Below are 27,325 nucleotides of genomic sequence, written 5' to 3'. Positions count from 1 at the left end.
GGAAAGACTCCACTGCGTGTTTAGTGTGGAAAAGGTTGGCCAAGGGTCTGGCAAAGATCAACATTTTAAAGGCAAACAAAACTCTGGTTAGTAATTTCAACACAAACCTGAGCATGTTACTCACTGATTCCCTATCTCCTTATCTTAAAAAGTAACGGAGCAAAGTCTTCAATACCACAGTTGCTGAGTAACTAGAAAGCAGTAGTATTTACCAATCACCTAGCGGTTCCCACCTAATTCACAGTAGATATTCCATCCTTTGCAGTTCGTATCTTTCTGCCAGTAGGGATTGGAATGAGCCAGAAAACCCGAATGCCTTTCTGCCAACGCTGTCCTAACAGTGTGCCCCCACTGGAATCCCAATGATGTACTCCCGGCAGGCACACCACTGCTACCCTCACCAAGGGCCACGCAGAGGCTGGGGCGCGAGGCTCCTGTGGTCTCCACTCCATGACCGTCAACTAGGGAGGCTCCCTACACAATTCGCTTTGTACGCTTCTGGGTTGGGGAACTGTTACTGAGGAGGAGGAAGAAGGTGAGTTCCAAGGCAAGCAGCTTCCATGGCAAGGCTTCTTAAGTCTTAATGAAAGGGGTGTTAAGGAGCAGCAAGGAGCCCAGCCCCTTTTGTAGTACCTGGACTTCAAGACCCTGAGTCCCGGGAGCCCTGGGCGGAGCACTTACCATCTGAGAACCTCAATTTTTCTAGATCTGTAAAGGAAGAGCAATCCTTTCTTTACAGGTGTCATTACCAGGGGCCATCAGCAGCTGGCATACAGGGGCCATCTATCTCCGAGCGGGACGCTGAAAGCAGGCTTGGGGGCCGGGGAGGGAAAGGGCTGCTTCTCTTTTTCTTCGTGCCCCTGATTCCAGGTCCTAGGAAACCGCAGCATTTTCTCACTCCTGCCCCCTGACATCTGCACTAAAAGGGAACAAGGTGAGTGGCTGCGTCTTCAGTCCCCAGGGTCCTCCTGGATGTAAAATGAACCAGTTCCCTTCCTACTCGCCGCCAACCGGGACGCAGCAAGGCCAGGGCGGCCCCCCTCCCGGCCGAGAGGATGAGAACCACTACATCCTTAGGGCGCCACCGAGGACCACAGAGAGGCCAGGCTTGGGGGCGGGCCGAGGGCGATGTTTGAGGAGATCACCCTGGAGACGCGCCGCGGAGTCCCCGGGTGAGTGCGTGAGCCGCAGGGCAGATCCGAGTGGGCCTGGGAGGCGGGAGCCGCACCGCGCACCCGTGCCGCAGACACCGGGCAGCAGGTCCCAGAGGCCCGCGGAGGAGCCGCCCCCACGCCGCCGCCCTGGCCCTGCCGTAGGTAAGGGGAGAAGAAGGACTGCGCGGGAAGCGATCAGTCCCCCGCCTTAGCCTCCTCCCACCCTCAAAGAAGAAAAAGTGACTCCAAATGTGGGGACTAGCAGTGGGTGCCCGCGTTTGGCCGCTAGTCCACCTGCGCTGCGGGACTTCCAGGGCGATGCCCAACGCAGACAGGCCAGGCCGCAGGGTCAGCTCCTGGTGCCTCAGCGGCGCCAGTCCCAGGCGGTCTTTCCGGGGCCCCGCCGCACCCATGGGGACCTCCAGGTTCCAACCCAGGCCTTTCTTAGGGAGCGGCTGCCCGCCGAGCCGCTTCGGCAGCCGCTGCAGGCAAGTCTACGGGACTTCGAGCGGCACCTCGGTGAGCCACTCAATGACGCTCAGAGGTGTCTCTCCACACTTGGGGACGCGCGCACGCTTGCACGCACAGGTGTGCGCACGCCGAGTCTCAGGCACACCTAGGGATGCTCACACTCACGCTCCACTGCCTCCCTTCCCAACACGCGACACCTCTGCCCTATTCATGCGCCCAACCCTGCGCTCACACCCAGGACAGGGTTTTTTGGGGGCTGTTCTTGTCAACGTCCAGGATCCTCCAGCTTTGGGTTCTATGCTTTAGCGTCTAGCACAGTGTTTCCTTGCTGTGGCTTTCGGATTTACAGATGGTGGAATGCTTTCAGTGAAATACCTAAGTTTGTAGGTAGGCAGTAAGGACACAAAAACCGTATTCTAAGTTCTCAAGTAAATGGTCATCGCCAGCTTTGCCATAAGCACTTGTGAAAAGGAGGTAGATTTTCCACTAAGTTAGTTAGAGATCGAATCCCGAAGTAGGCATTTGGCTCGGCTTTTAAGTCACCCATCAGAGTGCCAGGGTTCTGTCTCCAGCTGTGGCTCTTAATTCCCTCTTGGTGGCCAAGGCAGATCCTGGGGGAGGCATTGGTCACGGCTCAAGTAATTGGGTCCTGGCCACTCAATAGGGAGACCTGGATTGAATTCCCAGTTCTGATGGCCCAGCCTCAGCCTTGCCAGCATTTAAGGGATGGGAGCACTCGCTCACTCGCTCTCTCTCTTCTTCTCAACTAAATAAATATTTTTTAAAAAATAGTTAAGTTCTATTTGCTAAGTAAATCACTGATGCTTGGGGAGGGGAAAATCGTTTGGGGAAATAGCTCATTGCCAATTACAAAGTCACAGGAACAAAAATATTAATTAGCAAGTTTTTATCAAGATCAAATATGGGTGAGCCAATAAACCGGTTGGTTTCTGGTATGAGATAACATGTTTCTTCCATATGTTTCATCCATGTTTTCCCCATAAATTTCTCCCTCTTTCGCAGTTAAGCATTTTTGCCAGAGCTTATTACCTGCTTATGTGAATTAAGTACAGTACAGCATGAATACAACTTAGGAGAGTTCTCAGACCATACACTACATACTGCTCTCGGGGAGACCCCACTGTCCCATTCAAAGACTGTAGGATAAGTACCTATGTGCTTTAGGAGGCTGGAGTCTCTGGTATGCTAAGTAAAGTGTTTTTGGAGCTCTCTTCTGCTGTTTTATGAGTCTCCCTCTGCAGGTTATTCTGATGCCAGACATTGCTGAAGACAGAGCAACTCAGTCGTTGAAGAAAAGGGGGAGTATGTCCTCTCTGAGCAGCCACGAGTTCCGGCGGAAGGATCTTCATGGGCGCACCAAAGAGTAAGCATCGCCATCTTTACTGACTTCAATTCAATTATAGAATAAGGAAGTTCATAGTGTTTATAATGAGAGAAAAAAATTTCCTTGAGAACACCAAAAAGAAAAAGAAAAGTAGGGGATTTCAAAGTTCAAGTTACCTCTAAGGACCATAACTAAAAGAGAGTGAGTGTTGAGCTGACCCAGCAACATTTTTGCTATTTCAAATTCTACCCAGAAAAACTTTCTACTCAAAAGAAACAACACATCATGTTACTCATGTCTCTTTTGAATTCTCCCCAGCATATAACCATATAGTTTTTTGCATTTTAAATGAGTGAAATTTTTATGAAGTTATTTGAAAATCCAAGTTACAGAAAGAGAGGAACACACACACACACACACACACACACACAGAGTTCTTCCATTTGCTGGTACCCTCCTCAAATGCCCTCAACAGCTCAACAGCCAGGGCTGGGCCAGGCTGAAGCCAGAAGCCAGAAACTTAATCCAGGTCTCCCATGTGGACAGCAGGGACCAACTACTTGGGTGATCACTGTCTCCTGAGTGCACATTAGCAGGAACTGGAGTTGGAAGTGGAGCAGGGACTTGAACTCAAGCTTATTTCAATATGGGATGTGCATGTCTCAAGCAGCATCTTAACTGCTTTACCAACTGCCTGCCCCGACTTATTTCATTTTCACTGTATACTAAGTCTCTGCTTGGTTGCTTCTCAGCAGTATAATCAGTGGGTCAAAAGGTAGTAAGTACCTTTTTTGGTTCTTGCTACATATTGAATGTGCTCTATTAAAGAGATGGGTCAATTTTTAATACATTCATGACACTCCTTTCTGTTATTTATTGTAAAGATTGATTTATTTATTTAAAAGGCAGAGCTACAGAGAGAGGCAGAGAGAGAGAAAGGTCTTCCATCCACTGGTTCATTCCCCAGATGGCCACAAAAGCTGGAGCTGCACCGATCTGATGCCAAGATCCAGGAGCTTCTTCCAAGTCTCCCATGCGAGTGCAGGGACCCAAGGATTTGCGCCAGCTTGAACTGCTTTCCCAGGCCATAGCAGAGAGCTAGATCAGAAGTGGAGCAGCTGGGACTCGAACCGGTGGCCATATGGGATGCCGGCACTGCAGGTGGCAGCTTTACCCACTATGCCACAGGGCTGACCCCTCTGACTGCTATTGGAAAGAAAATTAATTATCTGATGTAGCAGTCAATTAACTTAAATAATAGGCTTTCCTTCTTAACAGTTTCCATAAGACTGAAGAAGGTGGTATATTATCTCCCATGTTGGGAGGTAGGAATTGGTATGTTTTGTAGAACAGAGAGTAGGAGAATATGAATAATAAGAATTATAAAACCCAAATCTTTCTATTCTCAGAGTGCATTTAATTTTCTTATTTGCACTTTCACTTTTCAGCCTTGTAAGTTTGTGGATCACAAGTATAACCTCCCTCTTTCACACATGGGAAAACTGAATAAAAAGGAGAGTAGCAATCCCAGCACATATCTGAAGTAAAGATGGGAGAATAATTAACTTTTGTAACTTTCCCTCTGACCCTAAGTCATTCTGGCTGCTATTTCCAAAGTGTACAAGTCCTTCCCAAAATTATATTAAAATAACTATTAGCTGAAACTCAACTTACTTTTTAAAAAACTACAAAATTTTTACATAAATAATAAAGAAAATAATTAAAATAAAATAAATAAAAATGCTCTCATCCAAAGGCTAAACTATCATCTCTATTGCATAACTTTTCTTTATCTCTTACCTTTTGGGAAAAGGTAAAAAGTCATATAGAAACAGATATTGGCAACATTTGAAGAATTAGAGATAACTCCTTTTTAATCAATTAATAATGAACTATAAATGCAAATTGCAAGTAACAAGAATACAAAAATAATTTTTCCAACATATTAGGATAATTTTCCACCAACAACCACATTTAAGTAGTCATCATTTCAGTTTTGGACTCTCAAAACATTCAGAAAGTTTGAGCTATTTACAATGTGTTTCTTAAATAGCAAATGAACGCCTTCCACGTCCCTATGCAATGCAGACGTGTGAAGGAGGCTTCCTCCCCCTCTCTGCCTCATACACGCTCTCCATGGTCTGTCTGTCTGCGTTCAGACGGACTGGGTGATTTTCCTTGAACTAGTAGAGGCATTATGAAAACTTAGTGACATTCAAATGCAAGCATCATTTTGAAATTATGGTATTTTATGGAAAAGCTTATACTTTTCACTTGAAAATTAGTTCAAAACCATCTTTGACAAGCTAAAGGTCAATAGCATAAAACATACCCTGAAGTATAACTGGGGACCTAACACAGGATCTCATTTAAAGTCTCCAGCACTAATCCTACTGAGTCGACATTGTTCTTACTATTTTATTATGAAATAACTGAAACTTTCATGTCAGTTAACCTGACTCAACAACGAGTATAAAAATCCCAGAGCATGAGGCCAAGGTACAGGGGCCACAGGCATCGGCCCCTTCCATAGCACCATCTTCCCCGCCCCACCCCACTCTGCATCCTGTCCTGTTGTCAACAGTTCCTCAGTGCTATCTCCGGCCTCTAACCATTGCCCTGTGTCGCTTCCTCGTGGTACACCCCTGCTCCCTGCTTGGAATGCCTTTCTTAAACTCTTCTGGCTTCCTTTCTCCTCTCCCTTCAGCATTTACCTTCATCTCCCAGCTTTCCAGTTATCCAACCATGATCACATCCTCCGCTTGACTGAGTTGTATGCTTTTCACATCTTCTCCCTGTTGCTTTCCCTTTCTATGTAGACCTGCGCTTGGCCAGTTTCTTGTCTAGCTCCCTCAACAGATTTTGAAGTTCTTTGCCTTCATAGCCATGATCACACTGAGAAGGGGGTCAGGGAGAGCGAGGTAGCCTGGGGCAGCTGCTCCTTGAGTGGGGTGTGAGCTCTGCAGATTCAGCCCTACAGCCTTGGTACCTATGTCCACAGCCTTCCACAGCTGTAACCAATGCTCCGCAGTGGCCCTTGGACATAATAAATATCTGAAATGTCTTCTGAATGGTGAAAAGAAGACTGAACTTATGTTCAATATAATTATTGCTAAATGTTTTCAGGATTAGATCTTTTTATTTGAGTTATAATTCATCATAACGTAATTTTTTATGTTTCATGGAAGGAAGAAGGAAACATCTTCCATGTGGTCTTATTATCCTAACCCTGCAACTATTAGCAGGCTGGCTTATTTCTTTCATGCCTTCATAGTTGATATCAGTTGTTAGCTGTGATTTTGAATTTTGCTTGATTTTCACTTAAATAATTTATAATAATAAAAATGGCATTGGCTAACTTCTTAGCATGAACCTGATCTGTGCCTCATAAAAGGCCTATTACCCGGGATTAGCAAACTATGGCCAAGGGCCAAGTTTAATGCCACCTGTTTAGATTTGGTTCCTTATCTAAGTATGGTTTTCAAATAGTTGGAAAAAATGAAAAGGAGTGCAATATCTTGTGGCACATGAAAATTATAATAAATTCAAATTTCAGAGCCAGTGCTGTGGTATAGTAGGCTAAGCCTCGGCCTGAGGCGCCAAAATCCCGTATAGGCACCAGTTCATGTCCCGGGTGCTCCTCTTCTGATCCAGCTCTCTGCTATGTCTGGGAAAGCAGTTGAAGCTGGCCCAAGTTCTTGGGCCACTGAACCCACATGGGAGATCTAGAAGAAGCTCCTGGCTTTGGGTCGGCTCAGCTCCGGTCATTGCATCCATCTGGGGAGTGAGCCAGCAGATGGAAGACCTTTCTGTCGCTCCCTCTCTCTGTCTGTAACTCTACCTCTCAAATAAATGAAATAAAATCTTTTTTAAAAATTTCAAATTTTAGCATCTATATATAAAGTATGCTAGAACACAGCCATGTCTATTCATTTATGTCTCTGGCTGAATTGTCACTAAAATGGCAAAGTGGAATAGTTGCAGCAGAAACCATAGGACCCAAGAGATCAAAAATACCTGTTATTCGACCTTTTACAGAAATTTTTGCAGACTTCTACTTTATAAAGATAGATGCTATTATTACCCTCAGTTTACAAATGAAGAAAAAGAAGCTTACAAAAGGTGAGACACCATAGTTAAAGAATTAGCAAATAGCAAGAGGGGCTTTTGTTTATCTTTCAAGTATTTTCATTCCCTAAGACTTGACAGCCCATGTTGAATTTGCATTAATGGAGCTCTTCTTTAATTCACTGGACCCCTCTGTTTCCCTGTGCTGTATAAGAGCAGGTGTTCACAATAGCAGGTTCCACAGAGAAGCTCAGCCTGTGGCAGACGTGGGGCAGTGTTTGAGCAGACGGGCTTTTCTCCTGTCCTTAAAATGCAGACAGAAGCCATGAGCTCAGGTTACTTTTTCAGGATAATGTGACATGATTTCCAGGCTTACTACCTCTGAGGCCAGGACTGTCTCCAGTACATCAAGGCTAAGGTTGCAGACTGAAGAGTCTTTTTGCCTAAAACCAAAATTGCAGTGACATTATGCTACCAGAACTGTCTGTATGGATCCCACAGCTGTCCACCTAGGCCACACTACATGTACTCCTTCACTTGTGAATTTATTCAGAAGTGAATGAACTTCGACTCTATGTTAATATCATGGCACATGAAGGTGAATAACTAGAATTCTAACCTAAAGAAGTCTGGGTTTGAAGTAAACAGCCACCGGATAACCTTTTATTCAGTGGATTAGGCTTTTCCAGTAAAAATGACCAAAATGGAAAGGATTGCCTTCCTTGTCTCCTCTGGTGTATTTGTTGGGCAGAATACATCCAAGTAGTGTGCTTGGTGGTGAGTTACACAGAAACAATCTCTGATCTTGTGGAGTTTAGAATCTAGAGCGCAAGATAGTCAAGTAATTTTTTTTAAAAGGTTTATTTATTTATTTGAAAGTCAGGGCCGGCGCTGCGGCTCACTAGGCTAATCCTCCACCTGCGGCGCCAGCACACCAGGTTCTAGTCCCGGTTGGGGCACCAGGTTCTGTCCCAGTTGTCCCTCTTCCAGGCCAGCTCTCTGCTGTGGCCCGGGAGTGCAGTGGAGGATGGCCCAAGTCCTTGGGCCCTGCACCCTCACGGGAGACCAGGATAAGCACCTGGCTCCTGGCTTGGGATCAGCGCAATGCACCGGCCGCAGCGCACCAGTTGCGGCGGCAATTGGAGGGTGAACCAACGGCAAAAAAGGAAGACCTTTCTCTCTGTCTCTCTCTCTCTCACTGTCCACTCTGCCTGTCAAAAAAAAAAAAAAAAAAAAAAGTCAGAGTTACACAGAGAGAGAAGAGGCAGAGAGAGAGAGAGGTCTTCCATCCAATGGTTCACTCTCTAATTAATTGGCCGCAACAGCCAGAGCTGTGCCAATCCGAAGCCAGGAGCCAGGAGTTTCTTCTGGGTCTCCCATGAGGATGCAGGGGCCCAAGGACTTGAGCCATCTTCTACTGCTTTCCCAGGATATAGCAGAAAGCAGGATCGGAAGTGGAGCTGCAGGGACTAGAACCAGTGCCCATATGGGATGCCGTGCTTCAGGCCAGGGTATTAACCCACTGCACCACAGCGCCAGCCCCACAACACGTAATTTTAAATGTGATGATTCGGAGTTCAAACCTATAATGCAGTGAGCTACTTATGGGCAGGTGACAGGGGAATTCCCAGGCCTGATTCTTCATGTGGATGCCTGAAGGAAAACACCAGAGGCTGGGAGATGAGAGCCAGGGGGTACATTATGTTGCCATCAAACCAAATGCCCCAACAAGATCTGACAGAGGTTCAGCTGCCCCACAGAGAGGGAGAAATTTAGGAAAACTCAAATGGCCTTGTTGCCAAATGAAACCACAGTAATAATTAATTTTGTATTGTACTTGATAGATTTTAAGGCTTTTCAGATGCAATATTCATGTATCTCTCATAAGAACCCTGTGGGTTAAATAAAGAAGATATTTTTAAAAGATTTTATTTATTTATTTGAGAGCTAGAGTTACAGGGAGAGGGAGAGACCAAGAGAAAGGTCTTCCATCTGCTGGTTCACTCCCCAAATGGCAGCAACTGTTGGAGCTGGGCCAATCCGAAGCACGTTGCCAGGAGCTTCTTTCTGGTCTCCCATGCAGGTGCAGGGAGGGATCCAAGCACTTGAGCCATCTTCAGTTGCTTTCCCAGGCCGTAGCAGAGAGCTGGATTGAAAAATGAGCAGCTGGGACTAGAACTGGTGCCCTTATGGGGTGCTGGCATTGCAGGTGGAGGCTTAGCCCCCTACTCCATAGCGCCACCCCCAGAAGATATTTTTATTACCCCCAGAAATTGTGGACTTTTTGACGTATTGCATTGGGAGAAAGTTGGCTCCCTCTAGGGAGGAAAATGAAGCTAGTCTCTTACCTTACACTATTTGCATAGGAAGACTCCAAATCGAAGACCAAAATGTGGAAAGCTATAAAGCTAACAGAAGAAAGCCAGGAGAAGATAAAGAGATGCTCAAACTCACTGAAACCAGCACAATGTAAATTAAAACAATAAGATACTGTTTTGTAGCCATCAGGATATCATAACAAACAGGAGAGGATGATATCAATTGTTGGCAAGGCGAGGAAGAATAAAAACTGATAGAGCCATTCAGCAAAGAAATGCAACAGTACTAAGCACAGCTTTGGGGGTGCTTCTTAGGCTCCGCTTTATGAAGGTAAACACGGAGTTTCTCCAGGAGCCCACAAAGCGCTCCATGGTCTGGACACCTCTGCAATGTCTGGTTTTCACCCTCCAGCCCCCTCCTTTCTCAGCTCCAGCTACTCGGGCTCCTATGCCCTATCTCAAACACAGCAAACAGCACCCTGTCTCAAAGCCGTTGCCAATCTGCTCTTTGTCCCTCCTGTGTTCTTCCCTCAGCCACCCACATGGCTCATTTCCTCACCTGTTTCAAGTATTTGCTCAAGGAGGCCTATCCTGACCACACTGTTTAAAATCGCACGTGGCGGCGCTCAGCTCTCTGCCTCTATGCTGAGTCGCCCGCCTGGTCTGGCCAGGTGTAACCTCTCCACCCAAACATGTAACCTCGCTCCTTCCTCCACCAACACCCCCCCCCCCCCAGTCCGAGTGACTGGGCACTCTCTCAGGCTCTGTCTGGAGAGGTGCCCATCCATCCTTACGGATGTCCCTTCCCTAATAAACCTTGCTATTTTACCTCCCACTAAAAAAAAAAAAAAAAAAAAAAAATCGCAGTGGCACACTCCCCCTCACCCACTTCCAAACTCTCTTAACCTGCTCTACTTTGCATAGTCCCATAGCGTTTGTCATCTCTCACATAATATATAATTTGCTTATTTGGAATTTTACTGTTTACCATTTGTCTTTCCTCATTAAAACATAAGTTCCTTGAGGGTAAAAAGCTTATTTACTTATTTTTCAGTATTGTGATCAAAGACCTAGAAATGTCTGGCACATAATAGCCATTCAGTAAATATCCTTAGATTATTAGATTAGTAATAATTACCACGCATTCACTTCTGAACAAGTAAGTTCCTTTATTCACCAAATAAGTTGAATATTGGATTCACAGATCTGTGTAGGTATCAAGTCCAGGATGAGTAGGTGCTTTTTTGTACACACACAAAATGGATTTATAGCAAAAAGATAAACACTGTTCAAATTCTTGAAACCAGGTCCACTGTTGCCTCCTTGCCGAAACTCTCATCTGTTTTAAAGAAGAACATGAAGGAATAGTTTCATTCATGTTGAAAATCTGTGATCGGCCACAACCCTCTAGGCACTGTGGAGATAACCACGTGTCCACCCTCCCAGCACCACCTCTCCTGTGGTTGCCAAGAGCAATGCAGCTCTGAACCTAAGCATTGATACAAAACACGTTTCGTCAGTTGTCCTTGACAATCACCTCATGTTCTTTAGAATGAGCATTTGCTTAATGGGCTTTTGACGTTAGCTCTGATCGTCTACCTACACACTCAGAACTGTTCTATTTTGTCCACCACCATTCCTGTGTTATTTTCAACCACAACCAAGTTGCACTTTTCACAGATGTGTCTTTCATTCTTTATTTCTAAGAACAACTCTTACTCATGGAAATTACATACCTTAAGAACATATCGCTTATGACTTCCTTGCCTCTTTCATTTTGGAAAATGATCTTGATCTTGATTCCATTACAGCTTTCCTATCACTAGTTAGATACTAGTGGATAAAATATCACCACCAACATAAAAATCCAGAAAATGTGCTATCAAAATCAGGCTGCTTTACCAGACAAGTGACACCATGTGCTGATGGAGGAAATGCTAGCATGCTTTTGTGCCTTTGTGCTTTGGTGCAATAGTCATAAAAATCTCCATAGAAGTTCTTAGGTGGAAAGTTCCCAACAAAAGGAGTTTCTGTGCTTCCCCTTTTTAGATGTATTTGACAGAGTGAGGGATTCCATCTCCTGCTTCACTCTGGAGATGCTAGTGATGGGCTGGGACAAGAGCTGGGAGCGAGAACTGGGAACTCAGTCAGGTGTGCCATGTGGGTGGCAGCCACCCAGTAGCCTGAGCTGTTGCTGCTGCTTCCTTGAGTCCACAGGAGCAGGAAAACGGGAGTCAGGAGCCAGAGGCAGCGCTCCAGTCCTGGTACTCTCTGGTGGTACACAGGAGCCAACCACTAGGCCAAACAGCCTACCTTGTATTCTGCATTATGGTTCTCCATCACAGGGCTCTAATTTTTATTTAAATTACCAATACTTTCTACTTTTCCTGACATACCATGGGCGATAAATAGTTGCTGAAAGAATGAAGAAAAAAGATGATTCTACAGATTTATACCTTGAAGCAATTTTCTATGTGCACTGTGAAATATCTCCACTGGGAGGCAGCACGGGACTTTAGTAACAGTTTTCAAAAAAAAAAAAAAACACAAGGTACACTTAAATGATGCCATTAGAAATATGGTGGTTCCGGGCACTTTGTTGTTACAAATAGAAGGAGGATATGATATATCTGGCCTTTTTAATCGACTGCATTAATGGCCCTAAAGTTAGCCATGCATTCAAGGACTATCTCATACTGTGGCTTCAAAACATCAGGGTAATAATGGTGAAATTTTCTGGAAATGAGTTCTCAGTAATAAATAAATGTTGCTGTGACTGGCAAAGCTTAATTGAAATTATTGTTACTCTCGCTAACAGTCATAACAATAAGACTTGCCTCATGTTTACTCTATGTAATTCAAGAATTGGTTGGCAAACAAAAATACAAGATATTGTTAAGAAAATTGAATCTCATGTAAGAATGAACGTGTTCCAACTCCTTAGCTCATTTGTGTGTGTGTGTGCTTTCTGTGCAGATAATCAGAACACAGGCTCCTGTGTTTACAGGAGACACTTCCTGTGCCAGACAGGCTACATTACAGGAGAGTCACTTTGATTATTTTCTGTCGGTTCCCTGCAGCTATTTCTGCATGCAGGCTAATTCTAACTCTGTCCTCTGCAATAGCACGTACAGTTCTAAGGATTAACTCACTTTCGCGTCTGCTTACAAATTGTTACACCTTTTCATGGAATAATATTAATGGATTTTTCTGGTTTTCTTGTGTTTTCACCAGTTTATGCCAGACTTTCAGGTGCACTGCATTACCATTAAAAAAAAGATTGATTGATTTAAAAGTTAACATGTCAGAGAAAATGAGAGAGGTGAAAGGACAGAGAGAGAGAGAGAGAGGGAGAGAGAATCTTCTATCTTCTGCTTCACTGCCCAAATGGCTATGATAGCCGGGCTGACACCAGGAGCCAGACTCTCTGAGCCTCTCACAGGGGTAGCAAGGGCCCAAGCAATTGAGCCAGAATCCTGTGCTTTCGCAAGCACGTTAGCAGGAATGTTGGAACAGAAGCCAAGCAGCCAGGACTCGGAGGTAGGATGCCAGCATGCCAAGCCCAGCTTAACCCACTGCCTGACAGCACCAGCTTCTCTACTCCATTCCTTTTACCCCGTCTTCCTTTCTAAAATTTTATAACTGTCTTGGATACATTTTTTAATTGAAATTTTTTTCTTCTATCAATGCCAACACATGCTAATAAAACCCCTAGACAGCAAGAACAGTTTTCATATTTGAAAAATAAAGGTAACTGTAGCATTCCCTTTGCAATGAGCTCATGTATCTAGAGATATTGTCATTGTAAACTGTGGAAAGCATGGTCTTAGAAAATGAAATTCCTCCACTTGTAATGTGACATACCCAATAAACGTATTGGCTGTGTCTATATAGCACTGGTAATTAAAATGATAACCTTACTTTTTGAGCATCTCATATGTTTATCTTTAATGATTCCAAGAGCTTGAGTGAAGCTGTTTATCAATAGTTAAAATGTCCAAGTTCTTCTAAGCTATTAAGAGGGGGGTCTTCAAAAAGTCCATGGAAATACATGTTATGAAACATCTATGCATGGATTTTATTGTTTGCATCAAAATGAATTTATCTTGTATTTATTTATAGGGGGATGCAGAGAGACAGCTTCTATACTCTGATCCGCTCCCTGGAAGCCTGCAGCCAGGAGCCTAGAACTGACTCCAGATCTCCCATGTGGGTGGCAGTATTTGAGCCCTTGCCTCCAGTCCCCCAGGGTGCACATTAGCAGGAAGTTGGAGCACAAATGGAGCCAGGACTCAAAACCGGGGGCTCCAATATGGGCGACACAAGTGGCATCTTCAGCACTGCACTAACACCCGCCCTTGAAGTTTTCCTTTAATTCCATTGTGCGTGGACTTTTTGAAGTACCCTCATTTTCTGAACTGATACTGATAATTCCCAATTTTGAATTATAGGTTCTCTTTCATTTCTACAACTTTACCAAACTTATATTCTGGTTTAATGCTACTTGCTCATATTTCAAGAGTTTCAGTATTTTTTCTGTTCATTTTGCATTTTCTCAAGAAATAAAAAAGCTTTTATTTTTTTTGTTCAGCTTATTTTTCTCTTTTCTCTGTCTCCCCTTTTCCAATCCCTCGCATGTGCCACATGGTCACAAAGGCCTTTAAAGAATCTGAGAAGGTATATTCGGTGTAGACCACATAATCTTACAGGTGTAGGGTTCTGTTGTTACCCAGGGAAAAGGAGAGGGCAACATTAAAAAGCAAATGACAGTCCTTACACAATGTTCAACACAATTTTCCCTATAATAGTGGGATATTAGAAGTAATCTAAATAGCCTGGAGAATAAATGATTAAATAAAATACAGACTATATATTAAGTGCTATCTTAATATTTAAAATAAAACATAAATTTAACTGAAAAGTCATCTCTGTTAAATATAAGAGTGGGAATCAGAGAGGGAGGAGATGTACAATTTGGAACATGCTCAATCGGACTTGCCCCAAATGGTGGAGTTAGAAATGTGCCAGGGGATTCCAATTCAATCCCATCAAGGTGGCATGTACCACTAGTCAAAGTTATCAATTTCAGTCCACAACTGATCATACTGATAGGACTAAGAGTCAAAGGGATCACACAAACAAGACTAGTGTCTGCTAATACTAACTGGTAGAATAAAAAAGGGAGAGAATGATCCAACATGGGAAGCAGGATACACAGCAGACTCATAAAATGGCAGATGTCCTAAACAGCACTCTGGCCTCAGAATCAGCCCTTAAGGCATTCGGATCTGGCTGAAAAGCCCATGAGAGTATTTTAGGCATGGAAAGCCAAGACACTCTAGGAAAAAAAAAAAAAAAAACACTAAATGAAAATCTCTGTGAGTGAGATCCCAGTAGAAAGAACGGGCCATCAAAGAAGGAGGTACCTTTCTATGAAGGGAGGAGTGAACTTCCACTTTGACTATGACCTTGTCTAAATAAGATTGAAGTTGGTGAACTCAAAAGGCTTCCATAGCCTTGGCAGCTCATGACAAGAGCCTAGGGAGATTACTGACGCCATAAACAAGTGTGTCAATAAAAAAAATAAAACATAGATTATTATTTATTGACATGGAAAGTTATCCACAATACATTTGAGTGGAAGTAAGACCATCTGTAATATGATCCTATGTCCACAAATCTGAAAAGATTTTGTTTACTCTTAGTAGTAGTTAGATAACTACTGGAGTTACAATTATTGTGTAGTTTTATTTTTTTTTATGTTTTGAGTTTTCTGTAATGCGCATACACTTCTTATGATTACTGTGAAAATAAAAAGGCATGGAATGAAGCCATCTTCAGTAACAAAATCAATCTACAAAACTTGCTATTTGCATGCCAATCTTCAGCCAAACTACCCTGATGATACTTACCAATTTCATGGTCGCAACACCATAAAGTGCATTGATTATTAATCTTCACTAACCCTGAACAATGTAATAGTGAGGGCTATTTCTGAAAGTCCTTTATGTCTTAGATTTGAACTACAGCTAATTTGATGTTTTACCAACTCTTTCTCTTTCCATTAATTTTAATATAACACTGAGCAGAAAACAAATAGGGTTTTTGTCAATACCTTCTAATATTTGCACAGGAAAGTTTTAATTGTGGTAGATGATTGTTTCTGATAATTCTGTCAGTATAACAATATGTAGGACTCTGCCACCAGGAGGTATATGGGATTTTGGAAACTGTGTCTGCCTTCCCATGTGTCTGACATTGAGCCATTGCCTCGTTCCCTTTTCTCTAAAATGAGTAGAATAATGACTCCTTTCCTTACTTAAGGGCCGTTGTGAAGGTAAAATGAGACAAACGCTGGGAAATGTTTTGCAAAGTTAAAAGCAGCATATATAATACTGCAGCAGGCTAGCTTATCTTAAAATCAGGGAGTTTGTGCAACATGGGGTTGTTTAAGCCGGGGTTATCATCTTTGGTGCTGCCCACAACACCTGCAACCATTGCGGCCAAACGAATTGGTTGCTACTTCAAAGGGCAGCAGGAAAGCAGGTGCTGTAAGAATGAAGACTAAATCATTAATCTAGAAATCCACCATGAAAAAGAAAGCAGCCACAATTTCTCACATCACTTTCGTGCGCTGGGTGGGTAAACCTCAATTTCTCATGCTATTTCTATTATATTAAAGTTGTAAAGCAAAAAGGCCTAATCAAAATAGATTATCCATGATTTTCTTTAAATAAGAATTTGCAAGAAATTTACCATCCTGAAGAGCTGAGGACTAAGCATTTTAAATTCCTTGCAGAGAAAAAAAAATCCCAAAAGATTAAGAACAAATGCCTCTTTCTTGTTTAATTAAAGCCAAAACAAAGCCTGCTTAGAAAAGTGGTCACTCTGAACACACACACACACACACACACACACAATTATATCCTCTCCTTTGAAATGGCATCTATCTTAGCGTCCATTTTCACAGGTGGAGAAAATTGAGGGTAGTGTGTTCTGAGACTGCCATTAGTGACAATTGGAGTTCCTCTGAACCAAGTTGAATTAAGTGGTGCTTGAGAGACGTTAGGGGCTTCTTTTTGCTGGGGTCTCCTAGTTAGCACCTGGATAAGTTCATATTGCCTTGGTAACCAGCCCAAATCCTTTCTTATTGTTGAAAAGGGTGATTGATGCTTATTGGTTTATGAAGTTTGAGTGAATTGTGGTTTCTTTCATCAGGTAGAAGAGTTTCTCATTTTTCTTTTTCACAGGGGAAGGGCTTTGTGAGGTGCATCTAATACCCCAGGTAGTTACAGAATTGTTTCTTTTTTTAAGATTTTATTTATTTATTTGAGAGGTAGAGTCACAGACAGTGAGAGGTAGAGACAGAGAGAAAGGTCTTCATCTGCTGGTTCACTCCCCAGTTGGCCGCAATGGCCGGAGCTGTGTCTATCTGAAGCCAGGAGCTTCTTCCAGGTCTCCCACATGGGTTCAGTGGCCCAAGCACTTGGACCATCTTCTACTGCTCTCCCAGGCCATAGCAGAGAGCTGGACTGGAAGAGGAGCAGCCAGGACTAGAACTGGCACCCATATGGGATGCCGGCACTTCAGGCAGAGGATTAACCTACTGCACCACGGCACCGGCTCCAACAGAGTTAACATGTTTAACTTCTTCACATACTCACAAGTCCCCTTGTTGAGCTTTGCGTACTTTGGTGAGTTTGCTCTGTGGCAGACACTAGCAGCGATGGTTTTGAAACATGGACTGAGTCACCTCGTAGCACAGATGAACCCAGAAACACCATCTGGATAATCAGATGGACCGTGTAATTGTGCTATGCATCAACTACCAGTTGAGACGTGCTCCAAATAATGTTTTAGTATTTTAAACTTTAAATATGTCAGTGAGATTTATGTAGGAGTAACTTGAAATTTTTAGCGAAAACTTTACCTTTGTAGCAGTTTAGCCGAAAACAATGCTATGTTTTGCTGCTGTTAGAATAACGATCACAATTTGTTTTCTCCGTTGTTTTCAGCTCTATGAGTACCGTATCCTATGTGGATGAACCTAGCCAGCGTGATGAAGTTTCCCGCCTTACAGTCCAGATGGAAAACACCTATCAGCTCGGTGTGTTTGATTTTGTTACCCCTATTTTAGACTTCTAATTTGCTGAATGATGTGTACATAAAATGTCTTCTGATGTGATATTAAGTTCAATCCTAGCACAATGTAAGGAAGCGTACTTACTGGAGTAAGCTGGTGCTACTTTACTTTCTTCCTCTGTAAAATGGACACAATGCCCATTGTCTACTTTTCCTTAGCATCATTTCCGGAACACCAGGTAATTCACTGGGGGCCACTAAATGCACACAGTTTATTCCTGGATTTAACAGTTTGTTGGCTATTTCTGAGTAGATATGTATAAAAGGGTACTTGAAAAACTTCACAAAGGGGTGGGCAAGGTGGTGCAGCAGATTAAGTCACCACTTGAGTTGTCTATATCCCATATTGGAGTACCTGGGCTCAAGTCCACCTCCCTTTCCAATCTTCTATTCCTGCTAATGGGGTAACAGGTGATGGTTCAAGTACTTGGTTCTTTGCCACCCATGTGGGAGACCAGATGGAGTTGCCAGTGCCTCACTTTGGTCTGGCCCGGAGGTGGCTGTGATGGACATCTGGGGAGTAAACTCCTAGAAGGAAGATCAGTTTCTCTCTCTCTCTCTCTCTCTCTCTCTCTCGCTCTCTTCCTCCAATTAAACAATAAATAAATTTTACAAAAGGGATTGTCAAAAATCCAAAACATTATCAGAATGTTTTCTGAAAGTCCACTAAAAATAGGATTGAAAGTTATTTACTGTAAAAAGGATTTGAAATCCAGGATAGCTCTTTCATAATACATGTTTTCTATGAATTCTTTGGAAACCCCTTATATACTCAAATTTCAAGAACATTTTTGCACCAAACTATAGTTATCTTTCAATTCATTTTCCACAGACATTTTGAAGTGCCCTCCTATGTAAGTTAAGTGAAAAATAAAATCAACTGTGACTGTTGATAATTGGAGCAAAAAACTTCAAGGCAGAGGTGAATGCTCCCTGGTCCCCTGTTGACAGAGATTTTTAGCTGTTATTACCACTGAGATCCCGTGCCTTCAAAAACAAAGATCTTTGCACCTGCCCCTGTACTCCCAAGTGGAATCCAGGTGAATGTCTTCACACATTCATGTTTCCTCCTTGGACCTTCTTGTTTACTCGAAGTGTGTAACTGCCCACCGTTATCCGAATCCATATATAATTACAGCTCTATAGAAATTCCAGGGAGACTTGCCACAGGGCAAAGGAAGACTCCCTGGGCCAGGATGATTTTATCTGCGGCCAGCGAGCCCCAGGAAAGTTACAGACCAGCAGCATATCCCATTGGCCCTTGTAGCCAGTTTTCTGCAGTAATTCCCAATGCAGCATGGATTACAGGGCTCCATAACTAGTGACTCTACTGTTATTTTCACAGGGCCCATTGTGGCACGCAGGTGGCAGTCCTGCCATCCCATACACTTTTAAACTCTTCCTGGTAATCTTATCCAATTCCCTTGGAGAAGTCGCACCACAACATCATCCCACCTTTGATTGACAGCATTTTGCTGACGCTGACGCTGACGCTGACGCTGACGCTGACTACAGGGAGGGAGCAGTGACTGGTTCTGGGATGGCAATGGCAGTCCTGGTCATCCCGATTCCTCTGAGATGAAGTGCAGGTTACGCTATTTGGCCTGTTGGAAAAGCAGACAAGCTCCTGAGATGCGACCAAAGGGAAGGGCTAGTATCTGCCTTCTCACTCCCACGAGAAACTGAGAGAACAACTGACTCCTGATGTTATCATTAGGGTCCTAATTGCAGCTGGTACTCTCAGACTTTGCAGTCTGGCAGGCAGAATTTAGGTAAAGGTTTTCTCCATTTCTAAATAAAGGAATGTGCCTTTTACATTAGTCAGCCCTGGGAGCTTCAGGAGCTTCTTTTAAAAATAAAAACCTCAACATGGACTTTTCTCTTTGTACAAACCTGAGAAAGGCACGGTTGATTCTGGAGGTATAGAAGAAAGGCTACCAAGGAAGAAATGCAAAAAAATTTCATCACTGTATTTCAAAATATTTTCAAAATATAATGGTTAATAACATTTTTTGTTAGAAAAATAAGAAAAGTATGGACAGGACATTGATACAGCTGGACAGAGCAACCACTGGAAACAGTGACTCAAGTGCGTCCAAGATTCTTTCCAGCACTCATCTGAGTGTGGGCTTCCTCCTCACGGTGGCCTGGCTTTCTTCCCACCAAGAAAAAGGTGGCCTCCAGCAGTTTCTCAGGGTCACAGGTCATAACTCCTGCTACCAGAAGGAGGCAGACTCTTTCTTCCTCCTTCCGGTTTTAGAATAAGGATTCCAAGAAAGGACCGTAGTTGGTTTGGCCAACCCTACTGATAGGTCCTAGAGAACTGGGAGCTGAGAGTAGAAGACCAGTTCCTAGAAAGATAGATGCTGCTCCCAGATGAAGGGCAGGAATACTAAGCAGACAAAATATCAGCACTAAAGAAATTGGTCGTTTTCTGATGGAAATACTGTATAAAATTTATGCAAGGTACTTATGCAAGGTAAGGGGGGGGTTCCATGTGCACGATGCAGGTCAAGTAGGGTCTGTGTGATATGAGTGCCCAGGGGAAGCAGGTGAAAAACAGTGTAGTTCTAAGTTATGATCTGTTTAATTGCATGCAGACTAGGGCTATCATGTTTACTTTTCTAAGTTGTATTTATTTATTTATTTATTCTTTGACAGGCAGAGTTAGACAGTGAGAGAGACAGAGAGAAAGGTCTTCCTTCCATTGGTTCACCCCCCAGATGGCTGCCACTGTGATGAAAGAGAGAAAGAACATATAAGCCCCAGCTCCTAGCCCTACACAGAGGCTCGTGGCTCCTTCACAACTTTGCCAGACCAGGCCCCCCTTCATGTAGCCTCCTTAGAAAACCCCAAACACATTCATTCAACAGAGAAGTAGTTCTTGAGACTTTCATATCCACTACCCCCTCATCCGTCAACAGATTAAGTTTTCTCTTTCCTTTACTCCAAAACCTTGGTCCTAGTTATTTTGGTTTGGCAATGGGACTAAGCTTTTGATAACAAGAGTGACACAGAAAGATGGACACATAGAGAGACGAAGAGATCTTCCACCTGGGTCACTCCTCAAATGCCCGCCAACAGCCAAGGCTGGGCCAGGCAGAAGCTGAGATCCAGGAACTCCATCTGAGTCCTACATGGTGGTGGCCGCAAAACTGAGCCCCCAAACAATGCCTTGAATGCAGATGGTAAATACCACCAGGTGCAGTCAGGAGACCCTCTCCCCTTAGCTTAAAGTGCCCGTGTCCTGCATTTTGATAGCACTAGAATTAACAGACTGAATTGAGGAAGTGGTATAACTGGCCCTGAAGGTTCTGACCATCAGACTCATGAGGTCATTTGCTAATTACATGTTGGTGACTGGTATTGCCACGAGGGGTTTTGTTTAGGGGACTTCCAAGTCCAAGCAGGGGAATTCTAGGCCAAAGGCAGAAAATGCTAAAGCCTACTTGGCTATTGTAAAAATTCCCTGAAGAGTATGGCATTGCAGACCAACCAAGAATTCAGACATGCACTGAACATGTAACCAGATCAAATAACCACTATGACTGCAACAGGCTGCTTATCACCTGGCCAGAGGCCAATGTGCAGTTGTCCTTGTCCTTTGTTCCCCTTCTTCCTGACTCCTCCTTCCTTGCAGCCTCCTTACAAACACCCTCACTCAGCAGGACAGCAGTCTCAAGACTCATTATCTGTCGATAGACTAAACTTTTCTTTTACCTCTGAACTTCGTCCTAGTTATTTTGATTGAGCACAGGGGACAGGGACTAAGCTTTTGGTGGCAGCAGGGGTCCATGTACTTAAGCCTTCAACTGCTACCTTCCCGGGAGCATTAGCCAGAGCTGGTTAAGAAGCTGAGGAGCCAGGACTTGAACTGGCACTCCTATAAGGATGCTGGCATTGCAAGTGGAGGCTTCACCACTGCACTGCCACACCCACCTCTTGGAATAACTTTTTTTTAATTTTTTTAAATACAAAGGAGAAAATCACCCTCAAATTTAGTTTCATTTTTACTGGAGTATGAAAGTGGAAATCTTCAAAAAGACCCCCAGGCAGGTGACACAGTCCTGGGAGCTCTAGGAGCTTGCTTTCAGAGGTCTTTGGATCCAGAGACCTATCTCTGAGCCCAGGAAGCAAGAACAAACAGGACCAACCATTTCAGGGTCCTAATACTGTGGATAATTATGAGTCATTATGTCTAGTGTCTCCACAGACTAGATTCATTCTAACTTAGATTAAGCAATGCCTACATTATCATCAAAATAACAATAGTACTTCTTGAACCTCAGGAGGCTTCCATAAAACTACAGAGACAGGCTCTGTAACCTTCTTGTTGAGTTCGGAAGGCAAAAGGAGGGAGCAGTGTGAGGTGTGCGTATTTGTTTCCCAGGCTGCCTGCCTGTGGGTTCATCTCGGACGAGTTGCCTCCATCAACCAACGGACACCAGCTGCTCTCCAGGGATCCTTTTCCACCTGACCCTTCTGGGATCTAGTAAGAGCTTCCTTCCTAGATTCCTCAAGCCTGGGGTAACATCCTCACTGCCACTAGCCCTTGGGATTACCCACATCATGCTCAGACCTCCCTGAATTGTCCTAACATTAGTACGCTCTGTGTTTCTTTACACCCTTATGTATAGTCATTAAAAATAAACACTTATTAATAGATACTGATGACCTCTTTTTAAAGACTTGTGGGTTTTATTTTTTTTATTTGAATGACAGTGACAGAGAGAGAAAGAAAGTGCTTCAGCTGTATCCTAGATAAATGCAACAGCCAGGGCTGGGCCAGGCCAAAGAAAGGAGCCTGGATCTCCATCTGAGTCTCCTACTTGGGGGCAGGGACCCAAAGATTTGGGCCATCATCTGTTGCTGCTTTCCTGGGTTCATTAGCAGGAAACTGGATTGGAAGCAGAGGAGTCGTACTTGCACTGGCACTCTGATATGGAATGTGGACATCTCAAGTGGTGACTTAACCAATTGTGCCCTAAAGCCCACCCCAAATGCTGATGACTATTAAAAGAGAATTGGAGGCCAGCACCGTGGCTCACTAGGCTAATCCTCTGCCTGCGGCCCCGGCACCCTGGGTTCTAGTCCCAGTTGGGGCGCCGGATTCTGTCCCGGTTGCTCCTCTTCCAGTCCAGCTCTCTGCTGTGGCCCTGGAGTGCAGTGGAGGATGGCCCAGGTGCTTGGGCCCTACACCCCATGGGAGACCAGGAGAAGCGCCTGGCTCCTGGCTTCAAATCGGTGCAGGCGCCGGCCATGGCGGCCATTTTGGGGTGAACCAACAGAAGGAAGACCTTTCTCTCTGTCTCTCTCTCTCTCTTTCAATAACTCTGCCTTTCAAAAAAATAAAAATAAAAAAAGAGAGAATTGGATATAATTCTTGATCTCATTTCTTCAACTTATCTATTCAACAAATAATGATTGAGCATCTGTGTGACAAGCCCTGAGAACATGTGCATGTGGTAAGGTGTGAGCATATAGCCAGGGAGATGATGAGGATAATGTTACAGGGACGCCAGATAAAGAAGATTCATTGAAACTTCTGCTCTGATTGTAAGCCAAATGCAGCTGAGTGTATGAGCTCTGGCATCAGATAAGCCTGGGTGTGCATCCCAGCTCTGCCACTAGGTAATTCTGGGCTCATTACACAATGTGTTTAAACCTCTGGCTAGGTTACAACTAAATCAGAATATGAAATTATGGGCAACTATTGCACACTGTGGTGACTGTAGATTATATATTAATATACTGTATATTTCTCTGCCAAAAAAAATAGAAGATACAATTTTGGATGTTTTCAACATAAAGTGTTTTAAGAGACAAGTATATTTATGCTGATTTTTACTTATATTTTCCCATTTACCAAAACATTGCATAGTATGCTTTTAATATGTACAACTTTTTATGTGTCTGTTAAAAATGTTAAATAAGTAAATAAAATAAAAACAACACCAACAATAAAGTATTAAATGAAGCCTCTGTTTCCCCATCTCCAAAATGGAGATAATAGCGGTGGAAGAAGCTTTAGGCTGGGTAAGAACTGAGCCTGGTTCTCACTGAGGGCAGTGGCCATGTGTCTGGGAGATAGACTCGGGGAGGGATATAAGAGCCGGGGAGCTGGTTAGCCGTGAAGACTTTGAAGAAGGTCACTCACAATGGAAACTGACAAGCAAGAGACTGCCGGTGTCCAGCTGGCAGTTTTGAACACATTTTTCAGGTAGTTTGGTAACTCCGCAAGTCCAGCAGGGGTGGGGAACCACTTTTCTGCCAAGGACCATTTGGATAGTTATAGCATCATTTGCACGCCATACAAAATTATTAACTTAAAAATTAGCCTGCTGGGGCTGATCTTGTGGCATAATGGGTTAAGCTGGCAGCTGCAGCGCTGGCATCTCCTATGGGTGCTCATTCAAGTCCCGTCTGCTCCGCTTCTGATCCAGATCCCTGCTAATGTGCCTGGGAAAGCAGCAGAAAATGGCTCAAGTCCTGGGCCCCTACTACCCTCACGGGAGACTCAGATGAGGCTCCTGGCTCCTGGCTTCAGTCTGGCCGATTGCAGCCATCTGGGGAGTGAACCAGCAGATGGAAGATTCTCAATCTCTTTCTCTCTCTCTCTCCCTCTTTCTCTCTCTCTCTCTCTCCCATTTTCTCTCTGTCACTCTGCCCTTAAAATAAATAAAATAAATCTTAAAAGAAAAATCAACTGTCTCTGTAATTCTGCCTTTCAAATAAATACAATAAATCTTAAAAAGAAAATTAGCCTGCTATAGATTTATTAAATTTTGAGTCCCACCTGCGGTTGCCTTAGCAGCACCAGACCAGATGTTTTGGTGGGCCTTAAACGGCCCATGGGCCAGATATTCCCCACCCCTGGAGGGTCCTCTCCCAGAAAACCTAACTGCAAATCTAATTAGGGCTGCCTTTGGCCTGAACTTGAGGCCACCCAGAAGATTGGATGTCTCCTTTGCATTTCAATATGTTTTTGATTGGCCTAAGGGGTGGGTGGATGTGTTTTGAAACTAATTCTTAGAAATTTCATGTATGTTTTCAGGTCCTACCAAACATTTTCCCGCTGTCACTGTCAATCATATTTTGAAAGATGTGTTAACCAACTACCTACAAGAGGAAGCATATGAACCGGAGCTCTGTAGACAGATGACTAAAACTATCTCTGAGGTACGTGTGTGATTTGCCTGAAGTGTTAACTAACACTTCAGTGTTCACTGAAAGCACAGACCACCTCCAACATGTTTATGAAGGAAGCCAATTTGCAATAACATTTAAAATGCGTGCTTATATTTTATAAAGACACTTATCGGGTCATATTCTGTGTGTGTGTGTTTGTGTATAAAGCTTTTGTCCTAAGTAATCATTATTGTATTTTGTAGAAAAATGTATAAAGCTGACCCCTTATTAAAAAGTTTATTGTAAAGATATAATATTTTAATGACCATTTCCTCTTCTCTAAGGCAAGTTCTCAGTGTGTCAAATATGGATATTTTATTTTTATATATATTTAAATATATTCCCATTTTTATTACCTAAAAGACTGGCATCTCATTATGTTTTCCTCTAACTTCCATTTTATGACAAACTCCTTAATAAACATTCATGATCCCTTAGAGTACAGAAGACTCCAGATGTACAGGCCCTTAAATAGACACAAGCAAGACAGTGGAACTCTGATGCCAACATTCTTCGAAGGGAAGCCTTCCTAACCTAGATTTTCCAAGAATGTAATAAGCCATTGCCTTCTGCGCTCTGTATTGCAGTTTTCTCTTGTGCCTTAGAGAATGTAGATTTATTGCTGGTGTTGGCATTTTGTCCCTGAAGGTCCTGTCTCATGAGGCTATTACTGAAGGGAAATCATAGTTACAGTTCTACTGGATGCACACATTCATATACTCAAGCTTCTACAGCGCATCATGTTATTGTCTTAAATTAAATCCACTGTGTTTATGACCAAAACTAAGATTTTTGAGTTTCCACATGGCTAAATCAGAGCCTTGTTTTCAATTTTCAGGTTATTAAAGCCCGGGTCAAGGACTTCATCCTTCCACGGTACAAACTAATCGTAATCATTCACATTGGACAACTGAGCAGTCAGAGCATATTTATTGGAAGCAGATGCCTGTGGGATCCTAAAAATGATGCTGTTTCGTCGTATGTGTTCAGAAATTCTTCCCTCTTTGCTGTTGCAAATGTCTATGCAGTTTACTTTGAGTGATTGAAAATAAAGATAGTTCTCACTTTCTGAAATCGCGAAAAGGGCTGCATCATGTACCCAAAAGTTTTACTGCCAAGAACAATGAACAGGGAAACAATGGTAATATTGCAAACAACTGGAGGCTTTTAGATTTTTTCATTCTCTTATAAGGATTGCGGGAGGGGAGGGTGGCACAAGGAAGAATCTTGTTTATCCACAGCAGACACTAATCTTAGTTCTCCTGGGTTGCTTTTCATAAACATAAATTCTTATTGAATATTTCTCTGAGTTCCCATCATTTTAATTACTTGAGAGTTAGAAGTCCCCACATTACTTTTTAACGAAGGGAAAAATTAAAATTATATATATAGTTGTACACCCTGACCCTTACATGACAGTGGAATATTCAGCATGGGATACACAAATGATAAATGTTATATGCCTCAGTGCTGCATATAAAAGAATCCTGGTTTCGTTTTGCACTTAATAAATTGAGCAGCATTCATTAACTGCAATTATTGTTACATGCACCTGACAGTTGAAACTGCTGAGGTAGAATTAATAACTTCATAACAATTACCATGGTCCCGCGGGGCCCCAAAGCTAAAACGAGAAGCTCTTGTGGGTTGCCTGCACTTTACAAAATTGTGGGAGAACGGAAAGTTCACTCCTCTGTAATGGAGACTATAAAGCGGACAAAGGCTTTTTAGGACCCTGAAGTAGACGCTAGCTATGAAATATACATGATGCTTAATAGTAAATGTATCTGTAAAACATAAAATCGTGCATTGGAAAGAGACACTACTTTTAAATAGACATGGGCTAATGTGCCGTTGAATAGGTTTTCTTAGGCTAATGAACTTTTACACAAAATATATAGCTGGCAGCTTAACAAATAAAACATGTGTATTTACCTTTTTGTTCCTGTGAATTTAATACTAAAGTTTCCCAGTGAGGTTTTGAATGGATGAGCACTAAAATTTCCGGGGCTGAAATAGCTGATTATTCTTCTGGTTAATGCATCTTGTAGCATGGATCATTTATTTTTATGGAGCTTTCAAACCTTGGTGTGCGTGTAAAATGGTCCTGTAGCGTTATTCTTGGATGGTAAGTGGACTGCCTAGAGGACATTTGTTAAAGGTCAAAGACAAATGGTTCACGTATGGAGAAAATTAGCAACGCTGTGGTCTTACGGAAAGAATGATGTGTAATTCATATCAAGCAGAATTTGACAAATGGAAAGCCAGTCAATGCTTTGTAATTTTAAAATGCTTTGCTGTCTCACTTTTCCCCAAAATGATACGCAGGAAAAAGTAAATACTTTTAAATCGCTTTCCTTCTGCTTGTTCTGTGCTTGTGAAGTGGTTTCTCAAGATGAGTTTGCCAATTTTCATAATTTCTTTCTGTTTGTCCATTAGTAGGAATATGCCAGTGTAATAATTTATCACAACCAGTATTTGTCAATCTCCATAGGCCTGTTTTGAACTGAGATTAGATTGCAAATGTAGTCAGCCAATGGGGCTTCTATTTCCATTATATATTTGTATATATTTCCCCTCTTGGACAATAGCAGAGGCAATAGTAGAAATTTTGCATTAATAAATCAGAATAAAGAAAA

The 27,325-nt window shown here is 43.0% G+C and overlaps 1 protein-coding gene across 2 annotated transcripts; it reads left to right on the top strand.

The window, feature by feature from the left end:
* Positions 1 to 87: 87 nt before the first annotated feature.
* On the top strand, positions 88 to 25,760 carry DYNLT5 (dynein light chain Tctex-type family member 5). 2 transcript variants are annotated; one of them, XM_051857665.2, is made up of 5 exons: positions 88 to 1,172; positions 2,888 to 3,009; positions 17,372 to 17,463; positions 24,553 to 24,677; positions 25,525 to 25,760. In XM_051857665.2, the coding sequence occupies exons 2-5, from the start codon at positions 2,897 to 2,899 to the stop codon at positions 25,726 to 25,728; spliced, it is 534 nt and encodes a 177-aa protein (XP_051713625.2). In that variant the 5' UTR covers positions 88 to 1,172; positions 2,888 to 2,896; the 3' UTR covers positions 25,729 to 25,760. The 2 variants fall into 2 exon arrangements, with proteins under 2 accessions (XP_051713625.2, XP_051713626.2); XM_051857666.2 differs by lacking the exon at positions 88 to 1,172 and adding an exon at positions 1,183 to 1,316.
* The last annotated feature ends 1,565 nt before the right edge of the window (positions 25,761 to 27,325 follow it).

The sequence above is a fragment of the Oryctolagus cuniculus genome, chromosome 7 (genome assembly GCF_964237555.1).
Source record: "Oryctolagus cuniculus chromosome 7, mOryCun1.1, whole genome shotgun sequence".
NCBI classification, from domain to species: domain Eukaryota; kingdom Metazoa; phylum Chordata; class Mammalia; order Lagomorpha; family Leporidae; genus Oryctolagus; species Oryctolagus cuniculus.
The sequence above is the reverse complement of the archived record's forward strand: the minus strand, read 5'-3'. Positions and strand labels throughout refer to the sequence as shown.